The sequence below is a fragment of the Amblyraja radiata genome, chromosome 38, assembly GCF_010909765.2.
Source record: "Amblyraja radiata isolate CabotCenter1 chromosome 38, sAmbRad1.1.pri, whole genome shotgun sequence".
NCBI classification, from domain to species: Eukaryota; Metazoa; Chordata; class Chondrichthyes; order Rajiformes; family Rajidae; genus Amblyraja; species Amblyraja radiata.
In genome coordinates this window covers 4,835,771-4,850,048 of record NC_045993.1, presented here as the reverse complement: position 1 = coordinate 4,850,048, position 14,278 = coordinate 4,835,771, and the positions used below count along the sequence as shown (strand labels likewise).

Sequence of the window (14,278 nt, the reverse complement as noted above, 5' to 3'; positions counted from 1 at the left end):
CTCGAAGGGCTGAATGGCCTCTACTCCTGCATCTATTTCTATTGATGCTATTCCCTGTCCTCCCAAGACTAGGATCTGGAATTGTTGCGCTGTTGGCTTTATCTTTTGAGTCTGCACCAGATCTCTTCGAAGCTTTCCAAATAGCTCCTCTGTTTTCCGATCATTCCTTGTATAGTTGTCTCCGGGTTCCCTGAAGATGGACACAAAAAGCTGGAGTAACTCAGCGGGACAGGCAGCATGTCTGGAGAGAAGGAATGGGTAACGTCTTCAGGCAAAAGCCAAGAGGGTTTTATTGTCCTGTAGATAGAACAATGAGATTCTCACTTGCAGCAGCATAACAGAATATATAAACATAGTACATGATAAACGACAGAGAGAAAAGAAAGGTTCAATGCACACATACTCACAATATATTTATATATATGCATATACACAGACACGCGTACCCAAAAATCAAACCAAATAGTATAATAATAATAATAATAATAATAAAAGTCTATTGTAGTTCAGAGCTTATATGAGGTGGTAGTGTTTAAGAGCCTGATGGCTGTGGGGAAGTGGCTGTTCCTGAACCTGGATGTTACAGTTTTCAGGCTGCTGTACCTTCTACCTGATGGGAGTGGTGAACTGAGACTGTAGAAGGGTCTCGACCCGAAACATCACCCATTCCTTCTCTCCAGAGATGCTGCCTGTCCCACTGAGTTACCCCAGCATTTTGTGTCCATCTGTGGTTTAAACCAGCAGCTGCAGTTCCTTCCTACACAAACTAAATTATTGCTCATAGGAGGAACGACTCGGGCACGAAGGGGTTAAAGTATAGAGAGAGAGAGAGAGAGAGAGAGAGAGAGAGAGAGAGAGAGAGACCTCCTTATAAAAGAGCTGGTGGAGGGAGGTGGAGTCTAAAGCTAGATGTTTCGAGCCTGACCGATTCAGAGGCTCAGAAAAGGGTATCCGCTCAGAGGCTCGGAAAGGGGCATCTGCTCAGAGAGAGGGAGAGAGACAGGGAGAGCGAGGGAGAGAGAGGGAAGGAGGGAGAGAGGAGTGAGGGAAGGAGAGAGTGGGAGGGAAAGAGGGAGGGAAAGAGGGAGGGTGAGAGGGAGAGGGGAGGGAGGGAAAGAGAGGGAGATAGGGAAGGAGAGGAGAAGAGAGGGAAGGGGAGAGGGTGAGAGGGGGTGGAGAGAGGGAAGGAGGGAGAGAGGGGAGAGAGGAGTGAGGGAAGGAGAGAGTGGGAGGGAAAGAGAGGGAGGGAGTGAGAGGGAGGAGAGAGGGAGAAGGGAGGGAGGGAAAGAGAGAGGGAGATAGGGAAGGAGAGGAGGAGAGAGGGAAGGAGGGGCAGAGAGAGAGGAGGGAGGGAAGGAGGAAAGAGGGGGGTAGAGAGAGGGAGAGAGGGGGAGGGAGAGAGGGAAGGAGAGGGAGAGGGAAGAGAATCTTCATCAGCCCTCAGTCAGGTGGATGCCAGCAAGCGGGTGGGTGGAGGGACGGGGACAGGAGCGCTTGTGAAGATGAAGGGACTGGCCGTGTGTTCGCGGGACGCGATCAAAGTGGGCGAGCTGGAGAAGCGAAGCGAGAGCCTGCTGCAGCTGTGGAAGAGGAAGCATTGCACACTGACCCGGGAGAGCCTGGTGCTGGCGGACGGGGGCAGCGGCGGGGGCAGCAAGGCGGGGTGCGGGCGGCACAAGGAGCTGGGCTTCGGCACCATCCTCAAGCTGGAGTGTGTGGAGCGCAAGGGAGCCCGCGTCTACTTCACCATCGTCACCACCGACCGGCGGGAGATCGACTTCAGGTGCCGGGACGACAGCTCGTGGAACGCCGCGATCACCGTGGCCCTGGTGGCGTTCAAGAACGAGCAGGCGGTGCGGGAGTCCCACGCCCGCAAACCCGCCAAGAGGTGGCGAGGATGGGCGGCATGAGGTGAGTTAGACCCACCGTGTGTTTGGGAAGGACCCCCTGTCCCACTTAGGACACCTGAACGGAAACCTCTGGAGACTTTGCGCCCCACCCAAGGTTTCCCTGCGGTTCCCGGAGGTCGCAGGTGGTTCCCGGAGGTTGTTGGTGGTTCCCGGAGGTTGTAGGTGGTTGCCGGAGGTTGCGGGTGGTTGCCGGAGGGTGCGGGTGGTCGCCGGAGGTTGCGGGTGGTCGCCGGAGGTTGCAGGTGGGTGCCGGAGGCTCCCGGAGGTTGCAGGTGGTTCCCGGAGGTTGCAGGTGGTTGCTGGAGGTTGTAGGTGGTTCCCGGAGGTTGCAGGTGGTTGCCGGAGGTTGCAGGTGGTTGCCGGAGGTTGCAGATGGTTGCAGGTGGTTCCCAGAGGTTGTAGGTGGTTCCCAGAGGTTGCAGGTGGTTCCCGGAGGTTGTAGGTGGTTGCCGGAGGTTGCAGGTGGTTGCCGGAGATTGCAGGTGGTCGCCGGAGGTTGCAGGTGGTTGCCGGAGGTTGCAGGTGGTTGCCGGAGGTTGCAGGTGGTTGCCGGAGGTTGTAGGTGGTTGCCAGAGGTTGCAGGTAGTGGAGGCAGGTAGAGAGACTGACAAAAACCTCCGGGAACTGCACGGAAACCTTGGGTGGGGCGCAAAGTCTCCAGAGGTTTCCGTTCAGGTTTCCTAAGTGGGACAGGGGCAGTGTCAACTCAAGAGTCAACAGTGTTTTATTGTGTCATATGTCCCAGATAGAAACATAGAAAATAGGTGCAGGAGGAGGCCATTCGGCCGTTCGAGCCAGCACCGCCATTCATTGTGATCATGGCTGATCGTCCCCTATCAATAACCCGTGCCTGCCTTCTCCCCATATCCCTTGACTCCACTAGCCCCTAGAGCTCTATCTAACTCTCTCTTAAACCCATCCAGTGATTTGGCCTCCACTGCCCTCTGTGGCAGGGAATTCCACAAATTCACAACTCTCTTATTGAAAATTTTTTTTCTCACCTCAGTCTTAAATGACCTCCCCTTTATTCTAAGACTGTGTGGCCCCTGGTTCTGGACTCGCCCAACATTGGGAACATTTTTTCTTGCATCTAGCTTGTCCAGTCCTTTTATAATTTTATATGTTTCTATAAGATGCCCCCTCATCCTTCTAAACTCCAGTGAATACAAGCCCAGTCTTTTCAATCTTCACCGGCAAGAATAATGAAATTCTTTCTTGCTTCAGCCCATCAAGTCTACTCCGCCATTCAATGATAAATATAGTATGTTGATATATTCTGTGCCACTCTAAAAATGCTGGAGAAACTCAGTGGGACGGGCAGCATCTCTGAAGCGAAGGAATGGGTGATCACAAGTGATAGGAAGAGCAGAATTAGGCCATTCAGCCCATCAAATCTACTCCGCCATTCAATCATGGCTGATCTATCTCTCCCTCCCAACCCCATTTTCCTGCCTTCTCCCCATAACCCCTGACAACCGCACCAATCAAGAATCTATCTATCTCTGCCTTCAAATATATCCACTGACTTGGCCTCCACAGCCTCTGTGGCAAAGAATTCCACAGATTCACCACCCTCTGACTAAAGAAATTCCTCCTCATCTCCTTCCTAACAGAAAGTCCTTTAATACTGAGGTTAGAGTCTCTAGTCCTAGACTCTCCCGCTAGTGGAAACATCCTCTCCACATCCACTCTATCCAAGCCTTCCACTGTTCTGTATGTTTCAATGAGGTCCCCCCCTCTCATTCTTCTAAACTCCAGCGAGTACAAGCCCAGTGCCGACAAACGCTCATCATTTGTTAATCTACTAATTCCTGGGATCATTCTTGTAAACCTCCTCTGGACCCTCTCCAGGGTAAGCACATCCTTCCTCAGATATGGTGCCCAAGATTGCGCGCAATACTCCAAATGTGGCCTGACCAGCATTTTATGGAGCCTCGACATGATCATATCCCGGTTTTTGTATACAAGCCCTCTTGTAATAAATGCAAGCATTGAGTTCGCTTTCTTTACTGCACGCTTGGCAGAGTGTGGTGGAGATGTCCCTTACAATAAGGGAAGTGAAGTAACACCAGTGGGCCACGTGAGTGGGGGCTACAATAGTGAGATTGTTTTTGTTGTAAACAGTATGTAACGATTAATTGAATGTATCCACTGTTCCTGCATCGTACATATTCATTTACTTGAATAAAGTATTTTGATTATTTTTTTATAAAGATAGATTCTTGATTAGTACGGGTGCCAGGGGTTATGGGGAGATGGCAGGAGAATGGGGTTGGGAGGGAGAGATAGATCAGCCATGATTGAATGGTGGAGTAGACTTGATGGGCCGAATGGCCTAATTCTGCTCCTATCACATGACCTTAGAAACATAGAAAATAAGTGCAGGAGTAAGGCATTCGGCCCTTCGAGCCTGCACCGCCATTCGATATGATCATGGCTGATCATCCAACTCAGTATCCCATCCCTGCCTTCTCTCCATACCCCCCCATACCTTTAGCCACAAGGGCCACATCTAACTCCCTCTTAAATATAGCCAATTAACTGGCCTCAACTACCTTCTGTGGCAGAGAATTCCACAGATTCACCACTCTCTGTGTAAAAAATGTTTTTCTCATCTCGGTCCTAAAAGATTTCCCCCTTATCCTTAAACTGTGACCCCTTGTTCTGGACTTCCCCAACATCGGGAACAATCTTCCTGCATCTAGCCTGTCCAACCCCTTATGAATTTTGTAAGTTTCTATAAGCCTTCTGACCTTACTCCAGCACTTAGTGTTTTACTTTTTTAGAAGTGCAGCATCTGCAGTTCCCCGTGTCTCAGATTTCCCCGCTGACCTGCCCACGTGTCTTGGTTCTCTCTGTTTCCATAGCGTTGCGTACACTCCGACACTCAGCAGCCACAGTCCCCCAGGGTAGAAACAGCCACTGGAGCTCGGCCAGAGTCAGTGGTGAAGTGATCCATGCTGGGAGGGGACCAGCGCATTTTCCGTTGCTGGGTTCCAGTTCAGCTGCCGGAGAATAATCTCCTGCAAGGCCAAAACCATCCCCCTGCCAACAGTTAACCCAGAAGCTACCAGAACAGGGCGGCATGTTGGGGCCGGGCTGGGGTTGCTGTCTTTTAGCAACAGAGTCCCGGGTTCGATCCTGACTACGGGTGCAATGTCTATATGTTCTCCCGGTGACCTGCGTGGGTCTTCTCTGAGAAGTTCAGTTTCCTCCCACACTCCGAAGATGTACAGGTTTGTAGGTTAATTGGCTTGAGATATATATCTATATATATAAAACTATCCTACACACACTAAGAACAATTTTTACTAAGAACAAATATATATATTTGTAATTTTGTTTAATATATTTTAAAAATAATAATATATTAAAAAAAATTACAAATATATATATATATATATATATATATATATATATATATTTATAAAAATTGTTCCTAGTGTGTGTAGGATAGTTTTAACATACAGGGATCTCTGGTTAGTGCGGACTCGGTGGGCCGAAGGGCCTGTTTCCATGTTGTATCTCTAAACTAAACTGAACATACATAGTGAGGTGACCTTAAAGGTTGAGAGACACCCTCACACTTCTGTTCAGTTTAGATTATTGTCACGTGTACCGAGGTACAGGGAAAAGCTTTTATTGCATGCGAACCAGTTAGCGGAAAGACAATATATGATTACAATCGAAGATAGACACAAAATGCTGGAGTAACTCAGCGGGATGGGCAGCATCTCTGGATTGTCAATTATCATTTATCAATCATGTATCAATTATCAATTGAGCCATTTATCTGTCTCGCCCAAGCTTCTGCCTATATCACAGCATTGGTGTAAGGATCATCAATTGTAGTTTCATCACTCTTGTTTGAAACAAAATGCTGGAGTAACTCAGCGGGACAGGCAGCATCTCTGGAGTGAATATGATGAGTCCAAAGGCCTCTCTCTTTATGTGTTGTGTGAATCTATGATCCTATTCCCACTCCCACCCATACTGAAGACAGCTTGCAGCAACTAATTAATCGACCAACTCGTGTAGATGGGACGTGAAAGAATGGCAGGGGACTCGGAGGAAACCCTTGCAGCTGCTGAGAGAACATGCAAACTCCACCCATGCAGCACCAGAGGTCCAGATTGAACCAAAGTTACTGGAGCTGCCAGGCTGATCAGATCTGCTGGCTGCATCAGTGAGCTGCCCCGCCACAAACATCCAACATTACTCCAGTAATCCCGGAGTCTGGAGCGACCTTGAAGTCTGACATCTATTCGCTGTCCGTCATCGCTTCCTAACTTCTGGAATTCCATCCCCTAATCCTCTCCGCTCTCTCTGAAAGCGCTGCCTCCTCTAATATCACGTTGCTCGCAGTCAGATTGGTGGTTGATCTCACACCCGGGACATTTTATGCGTTTGCAGGCGCTGAGCTTAGTTTAGAGAAACATAGAAAATTATAAAAGGACCGGACAAGCTAGATGCAGGAAAAATGTTCCCAATGTTGGACGAGTCCAGAACCAGGGGCCACACAGTCTTAGAATTAAAGGGGAGGTCATTTAAGACTGAGGTGAGAAAAAACTTTTTCACCCAGAGAGTTGTGAATTTATGGAATTCCCTGCCACAGAGGGCAGTGGAGGCCAAGTCACTGGATGTATTTAAGAGAGAGTTAGATAGAGCTCTAGGGGCTAGTGGAGTCAAGGGATATGGGGAGAAGGCAGGCATGGGTTATTGATAGGGGACGATCAGCCATGATCACAATGAATGGCGGTGCTGGCTCGAAGGGCCGAATGGCCTCCTCCTGCACCTATTTTCTATGTTTCTATACAACGGGGAAACAAGCCCTTCGGCCCACCGGGTCCGCGCCGACCCGCACACTAACACACTGGTGGGGACAATTTTACATTCATACATTTTTACCAAAGCCAATTAACCTACAAACCTGTACGTGTTGGATAAAACCCGCGCGGGTCACGGGGAGAACGTACAAACTCCGTACAGACAAGCGCCCGTAGTCAGGATCGAACCCGGGTCTCTGGCGCTGTGAGGCAGCCCGGATGGGAGGAAGTAACGGGGAATATTAGTAAGGGAATAAGATTGGTCTGGGCACTGACATAGCCACTGACAATGGCCTACTCTGCATTCACGGTGAAATATGGAAACTAAAGGGGCTGTCCCACTGTACGAGGTAATTCAAGAGTTCTCCCGAGTGTCTCCTGATTCCAACTCGGAGAATTACGGTAAAGGCCGCTCGTGGGTACTCGGGGCTCTCGTGGACATTTTTCAACTTGTTGAAAAATCTTCACGAGTCTTCCCGAGCTTACCGCGTTTCCCGAGTACCTGCAGTTAGCGTTACGAGCCGCTAAGAGACGTCCCGAGCTCCGACGTACCCGCTCCGTACATTCTACGGGCTTACCACGAGTTTGATTTTTTTTTTAACTCGGGAGAGCTCTTGAATTACCTCGTACAGTGGGACAGCCCCTTAACATTTATCTGTCTACTATCTCTCTCCCTGCAGGCTACAAGCTGAACTGATTATCAAAGCAACGCTGGTGTTGGGACCAATTGTGAATGTTTTTGGCTCCGTGTTTCAAAGTAGCAGAACCCCAGAGGGTCCCAACTTGGACCCCCCCCCACCTCCCTCAACCCGACCACTAACCCAACGCCCAACGTGACAACAAGTTGGAGGCTCTCCGCTCAGCATGGAAGGAATTGGGAAGAACGACTGGCCCTCCACATTGTCACCAGAAAGAAGACTTGCTTAAGAAGGAACTGCAGATGCTGGAAAATCGAGGGTAGACAAAATTGCTGGAGAAACTCAGCGGGCGAGGCAGCATCTATGGAGTGAAGGAAATAGGCAACGTTTCGGGACCCGACCCGTATATGCTGCCTCACCAGCTGGAGTTTCTCCAGCATTTTTTATCCACCACCAGAAAGAAGAAAGTGAGTTGACTTCAGCCAGGTGGACGTTAGATGTGAAAATGCCTTGTTTTCCCCTCGTCTCCATCGGAACAGGACTGGGCCAATATCCATGGTGGAATCAACCATCCGAGATTTACTAAACAATCTCCACGAACTAAATCCCGGGGAGTAGCAGTGAACTTGGATGCAAGGAAATATATTTCAACCCCCTTTCTTTGAACAATTTGTGACAAGGGGTAGCAGGCGTGGGATGGCTGATGAAGCGGTCAAGAGTTGACCTGTCGTTTTTGTATTGGCATTCCCGTCGGGACGTGGCAAGGGATGGCACGGGGGTGGGGGGGGGGGGGGGTAGTTTAGGGCCTGGGGCACAAGAGAACAGATGACAAAAGCCCCAGGAATATCCCCGACCAAAGTCTGAATTGAGGATCAACTGGGGACCCTGGAGGTTCTGAGAGATTGATTCAGAATCCTCGGATAATAGAAACATAGAAAATAGGTGCAGGAGGAGGCCATTCAGCCCTTCGAATGGGCCGAATTCGAATGTAGGAAATTAATCTCTTGGAGACCTTAGGGCGCAGCGGTAGAGATCCTGACCATGGGTGCTGTCTGTACGGAGTTTGTGCATTCACCCTGCGACCCGCGTGGGTTTTCTCCGGGTGCTCCGGTTTCCTCCCGCACTCCAAAGGCATGCAGGTTTGCAGGTGAATTGGCTTCAGTAAAATGGCAAATTGTCCCTAGATAGAGATAGTATGCGGGGTCGGCGCGGACTCCGAAGGGCCTGTTTCTGCACTCTATCACTAAACCTTGATTATAAACCAGTGGGAAAGCCTGTGAGGAGCAGGCATTTGAACATCTGAGCTGCAGTGTCTAGTTGGCATCGAGGGACACACATGCCATCGAGTGGAATGCTCGGCCTTTGTCAATGAGTGCTTGCAGATTGAGAGCTTTGTGCCCGCCCAGTGGGAAATATTCGTCAGTGGCTAAATCGGTCACTGGTGCGGGTGCAATGATGAGTCGGAACGGCTCAAGATCATGTTTAGTTTAGAGATACAGCGCGGAAACAGGCCCTTCGGCCCACCGAGTCTGTACAGACCAGCGATCCCCGCACATTAACGCTATACTACACACAAGGTTAATTCCCGGGATGGCGGGACTGCCATATGCTGAGAGAATGGAGCAGCTGGGCTAGTACACTCTGGAGTTTAGAAGGATGAGAGGGTACCTCATTGAGACATATAAGATTGTTAAGGGCTTGGACACGCTAGAGGCAGGAAACATGTTCCCGATGTTGGGGGAGTCCAGAACCAGGGGCCACAGACAGTTTAAGAATAAGGAGTAAACCATTTAGAACGGAGACGAGGAAACACTTTTTCTCACAGAGAGTGGTGAGTCTGTGGAATTCTCTGCCTCAGAGGGCGGTGGAGGCAGGTTCTCTGGATGCTTTCAAGAGAGAGCTGGATAGGGCTCTTAAAGATAGCGGAGTCAGGGGATATGGGGAGAAGGCAGGAACGGGGTACCGATTGGGGATGATCAGCCATGATTACATTGATTGGCGGTGCTGGCTCGAAGGGCCGAATGGCCTACTCCTGCACCTATTGTCTATTGTCATTAGGGACACTTGACATTTATAACAAAGCCAATTTACTGTACCTACAAACCTGTACGTCTTTGGAGTGCGGGAGGAAACCGGAGATCTTGGTGAAAACCCACGCGGGGATATGGACGGGGAGAAGGTACAAACTCCGTACAGACAGCACCCGCGGTCAGGATCGAACCCGGGTCCCTGGCACTGTGAGGCAGCAACTCTACCGCTGCTCCACCCTGCCACCCACAATTGGTAATATTATAATATTGAATCCTGCATTACAACTTTTGGCTTTTCAGCCCATCTAACCTGCAAAATGTTTCGGCGGCTCCCAGGCCTCTCTCACCAGCTCCTCATCTCACATGGAATCGGCTCACCAAGTATGGGCCAGCCCATTGCTGCAGATGGTAGTCAGGTTGGCAATTCACCGCCGTGTGGACCTTCCTCTTTGCTTCAACGTATTTATTGTGTGCCTGAAAACCGTTAATAAACATAAATTGAATGTCAGCTGATGGTCCCTGGGTCACTTCCATCGCAAGAGCTTTCATACAAACATCAAAACATAGCAAATAGGTGCAGGAGGAGGCCATTCAGCCCTTCGAGCCAGCACCGCCATTCATTGTGATCACGGCTGATCGTCCCCTATCAATAACCCGTGCCTGCCTTCTCCCCATATCTCTTGACTCCATCTAACTCTATCTAACTCTCTCTTAAATCCATCCAGTGACTTGGCCTCCACTGCCCTCTGTGGCAGGGAATTCTACAAATTCACAACTCTCTGGGTGAAAAAGTTTTTTCTCACCTCAGCCAGTTCATTGGCTATATTTAAGAGGGAGTTGGATGTGGCCCTTGTGGCTAAAGGGATCAGGGGGTATGGAGAGAAGGCAGGTACGGGATACTGAATTGAATGATCAGCCATGGTCATATTGAATGGCGGTGCAGGCTCGAAGGGCTGAATGGCCTACTCCTGCACCTAATTTCTATGTTTCTAAATGACCTCCCCTTTATTCTAAGACTGTGGTCCCTGGTTCTGGACTCGCCCAACATTGGGAACATTTTTCCTGCATCTAGCTTGTCCAGTCCTTTTATAATTTTATATGTTTCTATAAGATTCACCCCTCATCCTTCTAAACTCCAGTGAATACAAGCCTAGTCTTTTCAGTCTTTCCTCATATGACAGTCGCGCCATCCCAGGGATCAATCTCGTGAACCTACGCTGCGCTGCCTCGATCACAATGGAAACTTTGTCCTGAGGGAGGCAGGGATTTATTTCCGCAGTGTTCAGACGGGAACTGAGCTGCGGTACTTTTCATTGAGTAGGAAGTCAACTGGCTTACACCGAATATGCTGGTTTACACCGAAGATAGACACAAGAAGCCGGGGGTAACTCAGCGGGTCAGGCAGCATCTCTGGAGAAACATGAATTGGTGAAGTTTTTGGGTCGAGACCTCTCTTCAGTCTGAGAGTCAGGGGAAAGGGAAACGAGAGATATCTTCAGTTTAGTTTATTGTCACATGTACTGAGGTACAGTGAGCATATGTAGTGAGATATAGAGAGATTTGGAACACATGAATGATAGATGTGGACACAAAGTGTCCAATGATGAAGGAGGAAAGGTGGAGCCCACAATGGTCCAATGTTGGCTGTGGAATGTGGTTAGAAGGAAGAGATAGATCAGCCATGGTGGAGTAGACTTGATAGGCCGAATGGCCTAATTCTACTCCTATCATTTATGATCTTATGAATCCCAGACGGGGAGCAGCGAGAGGGGATATTGCAGAACTCTCATCGGAGAGAGGAGAACTTCTTCAGTGTAGGCATATCTTATAGACAATAGGTGCATGAGTAGGCCATTTGGCCCTTCGAGCCAGCACCGCCATTCAATGTGATCATGGCTGATCATCCCCAATCAGTACCCCGTTCCTGCCTTCTCCCCATATCCCCTAACTCCGCTATTTTTAATCTAGCTCTCTCTTGAAAGCATCCAGAGAACCTGCCGCCCTCAGAGGCAGAGAATTCCACAGACTCACCACTCTCTGTGAGAAAAAGTGTTTCCTCGTCTCCGTTTTAAATGGCTTACTCCTTATTCTTAAACTGTGTGGCCCCTGGTTCTGGACTCCCCCAACATCGGGAACATGTTTCCTGCCTCTAGCGTGTCCAAGCCCTTAACAATCTTATATGTTTCAATGAGATAACCTCTCCTCCTTCTAAACTCCAGAGGGTACAAGCCCAGCTGCTCCATTCTCTCAGGAGAGGAGACTCATTTACAACCAGCCGGAGGAGTGGGGCAAACAACACGGGCAAGAAGGAATGGGCGGCACGGTGGCGCAGCGGTAGAGTTGCTGCCACACAGCGCCGGAGACCCGGGTTCAATCCTGAGCACGGATGCTGTCTGTACGGAGTTCGTACATTCTCCCCTTGACCTGCATGGTTATAACCATATAAGAATTACAGCACGGAAACAGGCCACCTCGACCCTTCTAGTCCGTGCCGAACACGTATTCTCCCCTAGTCCCATCTACCTGCACTCAGACCATAACCCTCCATTAATTTCCCGTCCATATACCTATCCAATTTATTTTTAAATGATAAAAACGAACCTGCCTCCACCACTTCCACTGGAAGCTCATTCCACACAGCCACCACTCTCTGAGTAAAGAAGTTCCCCCTCATGTTACCCCTAAACTTCTGTCCCTTAATTCTCAAGTCATGTCCCCTTGTTTGAATCATCCCTACTCTCAGTGGGAAAAGCTTATCCATGTCAACTCTGTCTAACCCTCTCATCATTTTAAAGACCTCTATCAAGTCCCCCCTTAACCTTCTGCGCTCCAAAGAATAAAGACCTAACTTGTTCAACCTTTCTCTGTAATTTAGTTGCTGAAACCCAGGCAACATTCTAGTAAATCTCCTCTGTACTCTCTCTATTTTGTAGATCTGTCTCGCCAATAATGAAAGAAAAAGTACCCAGAATGGACAGCAGGGGGGGCACTTTATGTGTAGGAAGGAACTGTAGATGTTGTCTTAGACTGAAGACAGACAAAATATTTTATGTTTAAGAAGGAACTGCAGATGCTGGAAAATCTAAGGTAGAGAAAAGTGCTGGAGAAACTCAGCGGGTGCAGCAGCTGCTGCTGCACCCGCTGAGTTTCTCCAGCACTTTTGTCTACAAAACATGTTATGATCAGTAGTAACCATTCACACCACATTCGGATTTTCAGCTGATGGGGATTTTTCAATCTGTCCTGTTACATGATGTCGGCCCGAAACATTGACTATTATTTTCCTTCCACAGATGCAGCTGAAACCACCGAGTTTCTCCAGCAGTTTGTTTCTTTGCTTGAGTTCACAGCAGCTACATACAGTCTTTTATATCTGTATGAAGGAACTGCAGATGCTACAGATAGACACAAAATGCTGGAGTAACTCAGCGGGACAGGCAGCGTCTCTATGGAAAGAAGGAATGGGTGACGTTTCGGGTCGAGACCCTTCTTCAGACTGCGGATGTGTTGGGTCGTGGACACTTTAGGGCGTTACGGTGGTGTAGCGGTAGAGTTGCTGCCTCACAGAGCTCGTAGTACCGGAGGCCTGGGTTCGATCCTGACTACGGGTGCTGTCTTTATAGGAGCAAAGAGGTCCTCCTCCAGTTGTACAGAGCCCTAGTGAGACCACACCTGGAGTATTGTGTGCAGTTTTGGTCGCCTAATTTGAGGAAGGACATTCTTGCTATTGAGGGAGTGCAGCGTAGGTTTACAAGGTTAATTCCCGGGATGGCGGGACTGTCATATGCAGAGAGTCTGAAGAAGGGTTTCGGCCCGAAACGTCGCCTATTTCCTTCGCTCCATAGATGCTGCTGCACCCGCTGAGTTTCCCCAGCAATTTTGTGTACCTTCGATATTCCAGCATCTGCAGTTCCATTTTGAACACTGCTGAGAGAATGGAGCAGCTGGGCTTGTAAACTCTGGAGCTTAGAAGGATGAGAGGGCATCTCATTGAAACATATAAGATTGTTAAGGGCTTGGACACGCTAGAGGCAGGAAACATGTTCCCGATGTTGGGGGAGTCCAGAACCAGGGGCCACACACACAGTTTAAGAATAAGGGGTAAGCCATTTAGAACGTGACGAGGAAACACTTTTTTCTCACAGAGAGTGGTGAGTCTGTGGAATTCTCTGCCTCAGAGGCAGGTTCTCTGGATGCTTTCAAGAGAGAGCTAGATAGGGCTCTTAAAAATAGTGGAGTCAGGGGATATGGGGAGAAGGCAGGAACGGGGTACTGATTGGGGATGATCAGCCATGATCAAATTGAATGGCGGTGCTGGCTCGAAGGGCCGAATGGCCTACTCCTGCACCTATTGTCTATTGAATACGGTCTCCCCGTGGGTTTTCTCCGAGATTTTCGGTTTCCCTCCTACACTCCAAAGACGAACAGGTTTGTAGATTAATTGGCTTGGTGTAAGTGTAAATTGTCCCTAGTGTGTGCAGGATAGTGTTAGTGCGCGGGGTTCGCTGGTCGGCCCAGACTCGCTGGGCCGAATGGCCTGTTTTCCCCGCTGTATCTCTAAATCCCAAACTTCTTCAGAACTTTGTATCTTATCTGTATGCAATACCAGCCTTCTGGCACTGGGTGGCAGCGTAAACCCAGGGTCTCTCTCTTGGGGTTTAAACCTCAGTCCAATATAATCCTGCTTGCCCAGGGCACTTCCCTGGCAGATGTGTTTGCCAGGGGCCCAGGTCATAGAAACATAGAAAATAGGTGCAGGAGGAGGCCATTCGAGTCAGCACCGCCATTCAATATGATCATGGCTGCTCATCCAAAATCAGTACCCCGTTCCTGCTTTTTCCCCATATCCCTTGATTCCTTTAGCCCGAAGAGCT

The 14,278-nt window shown here is 49.3% G+C and overlaps 1 protein-coding gene across 1 annotated transcript; it reads left to right on the top strand.

Annotated features, from left to right (window-relative positions):
- Positions 1-1,351: 1,351 nt before the first annotated feature.
- LOC116966949 (pleckstrin homology-like domain family A member 2) lies at positions 1,352-8,511 on the top strand. The gene is made up of 2 exons (XM_033013336.1): positions 1,352-1,911; positions 7,417-8,511. The coding sequence occupies exon 1, from the start codon at positions 1,503-1,505 to the stop codon at positions 1,908-1,910; it is 408 nt and encodes a 135-aa protein (XP_032869227.1). The 5' UTR covers positions 1,352-1,502; the 3' UTR covers position 1,911; positions 7,417-8,511.
- Positions 8,512-14,278: the final 5,767 nt, after the last annotated feature.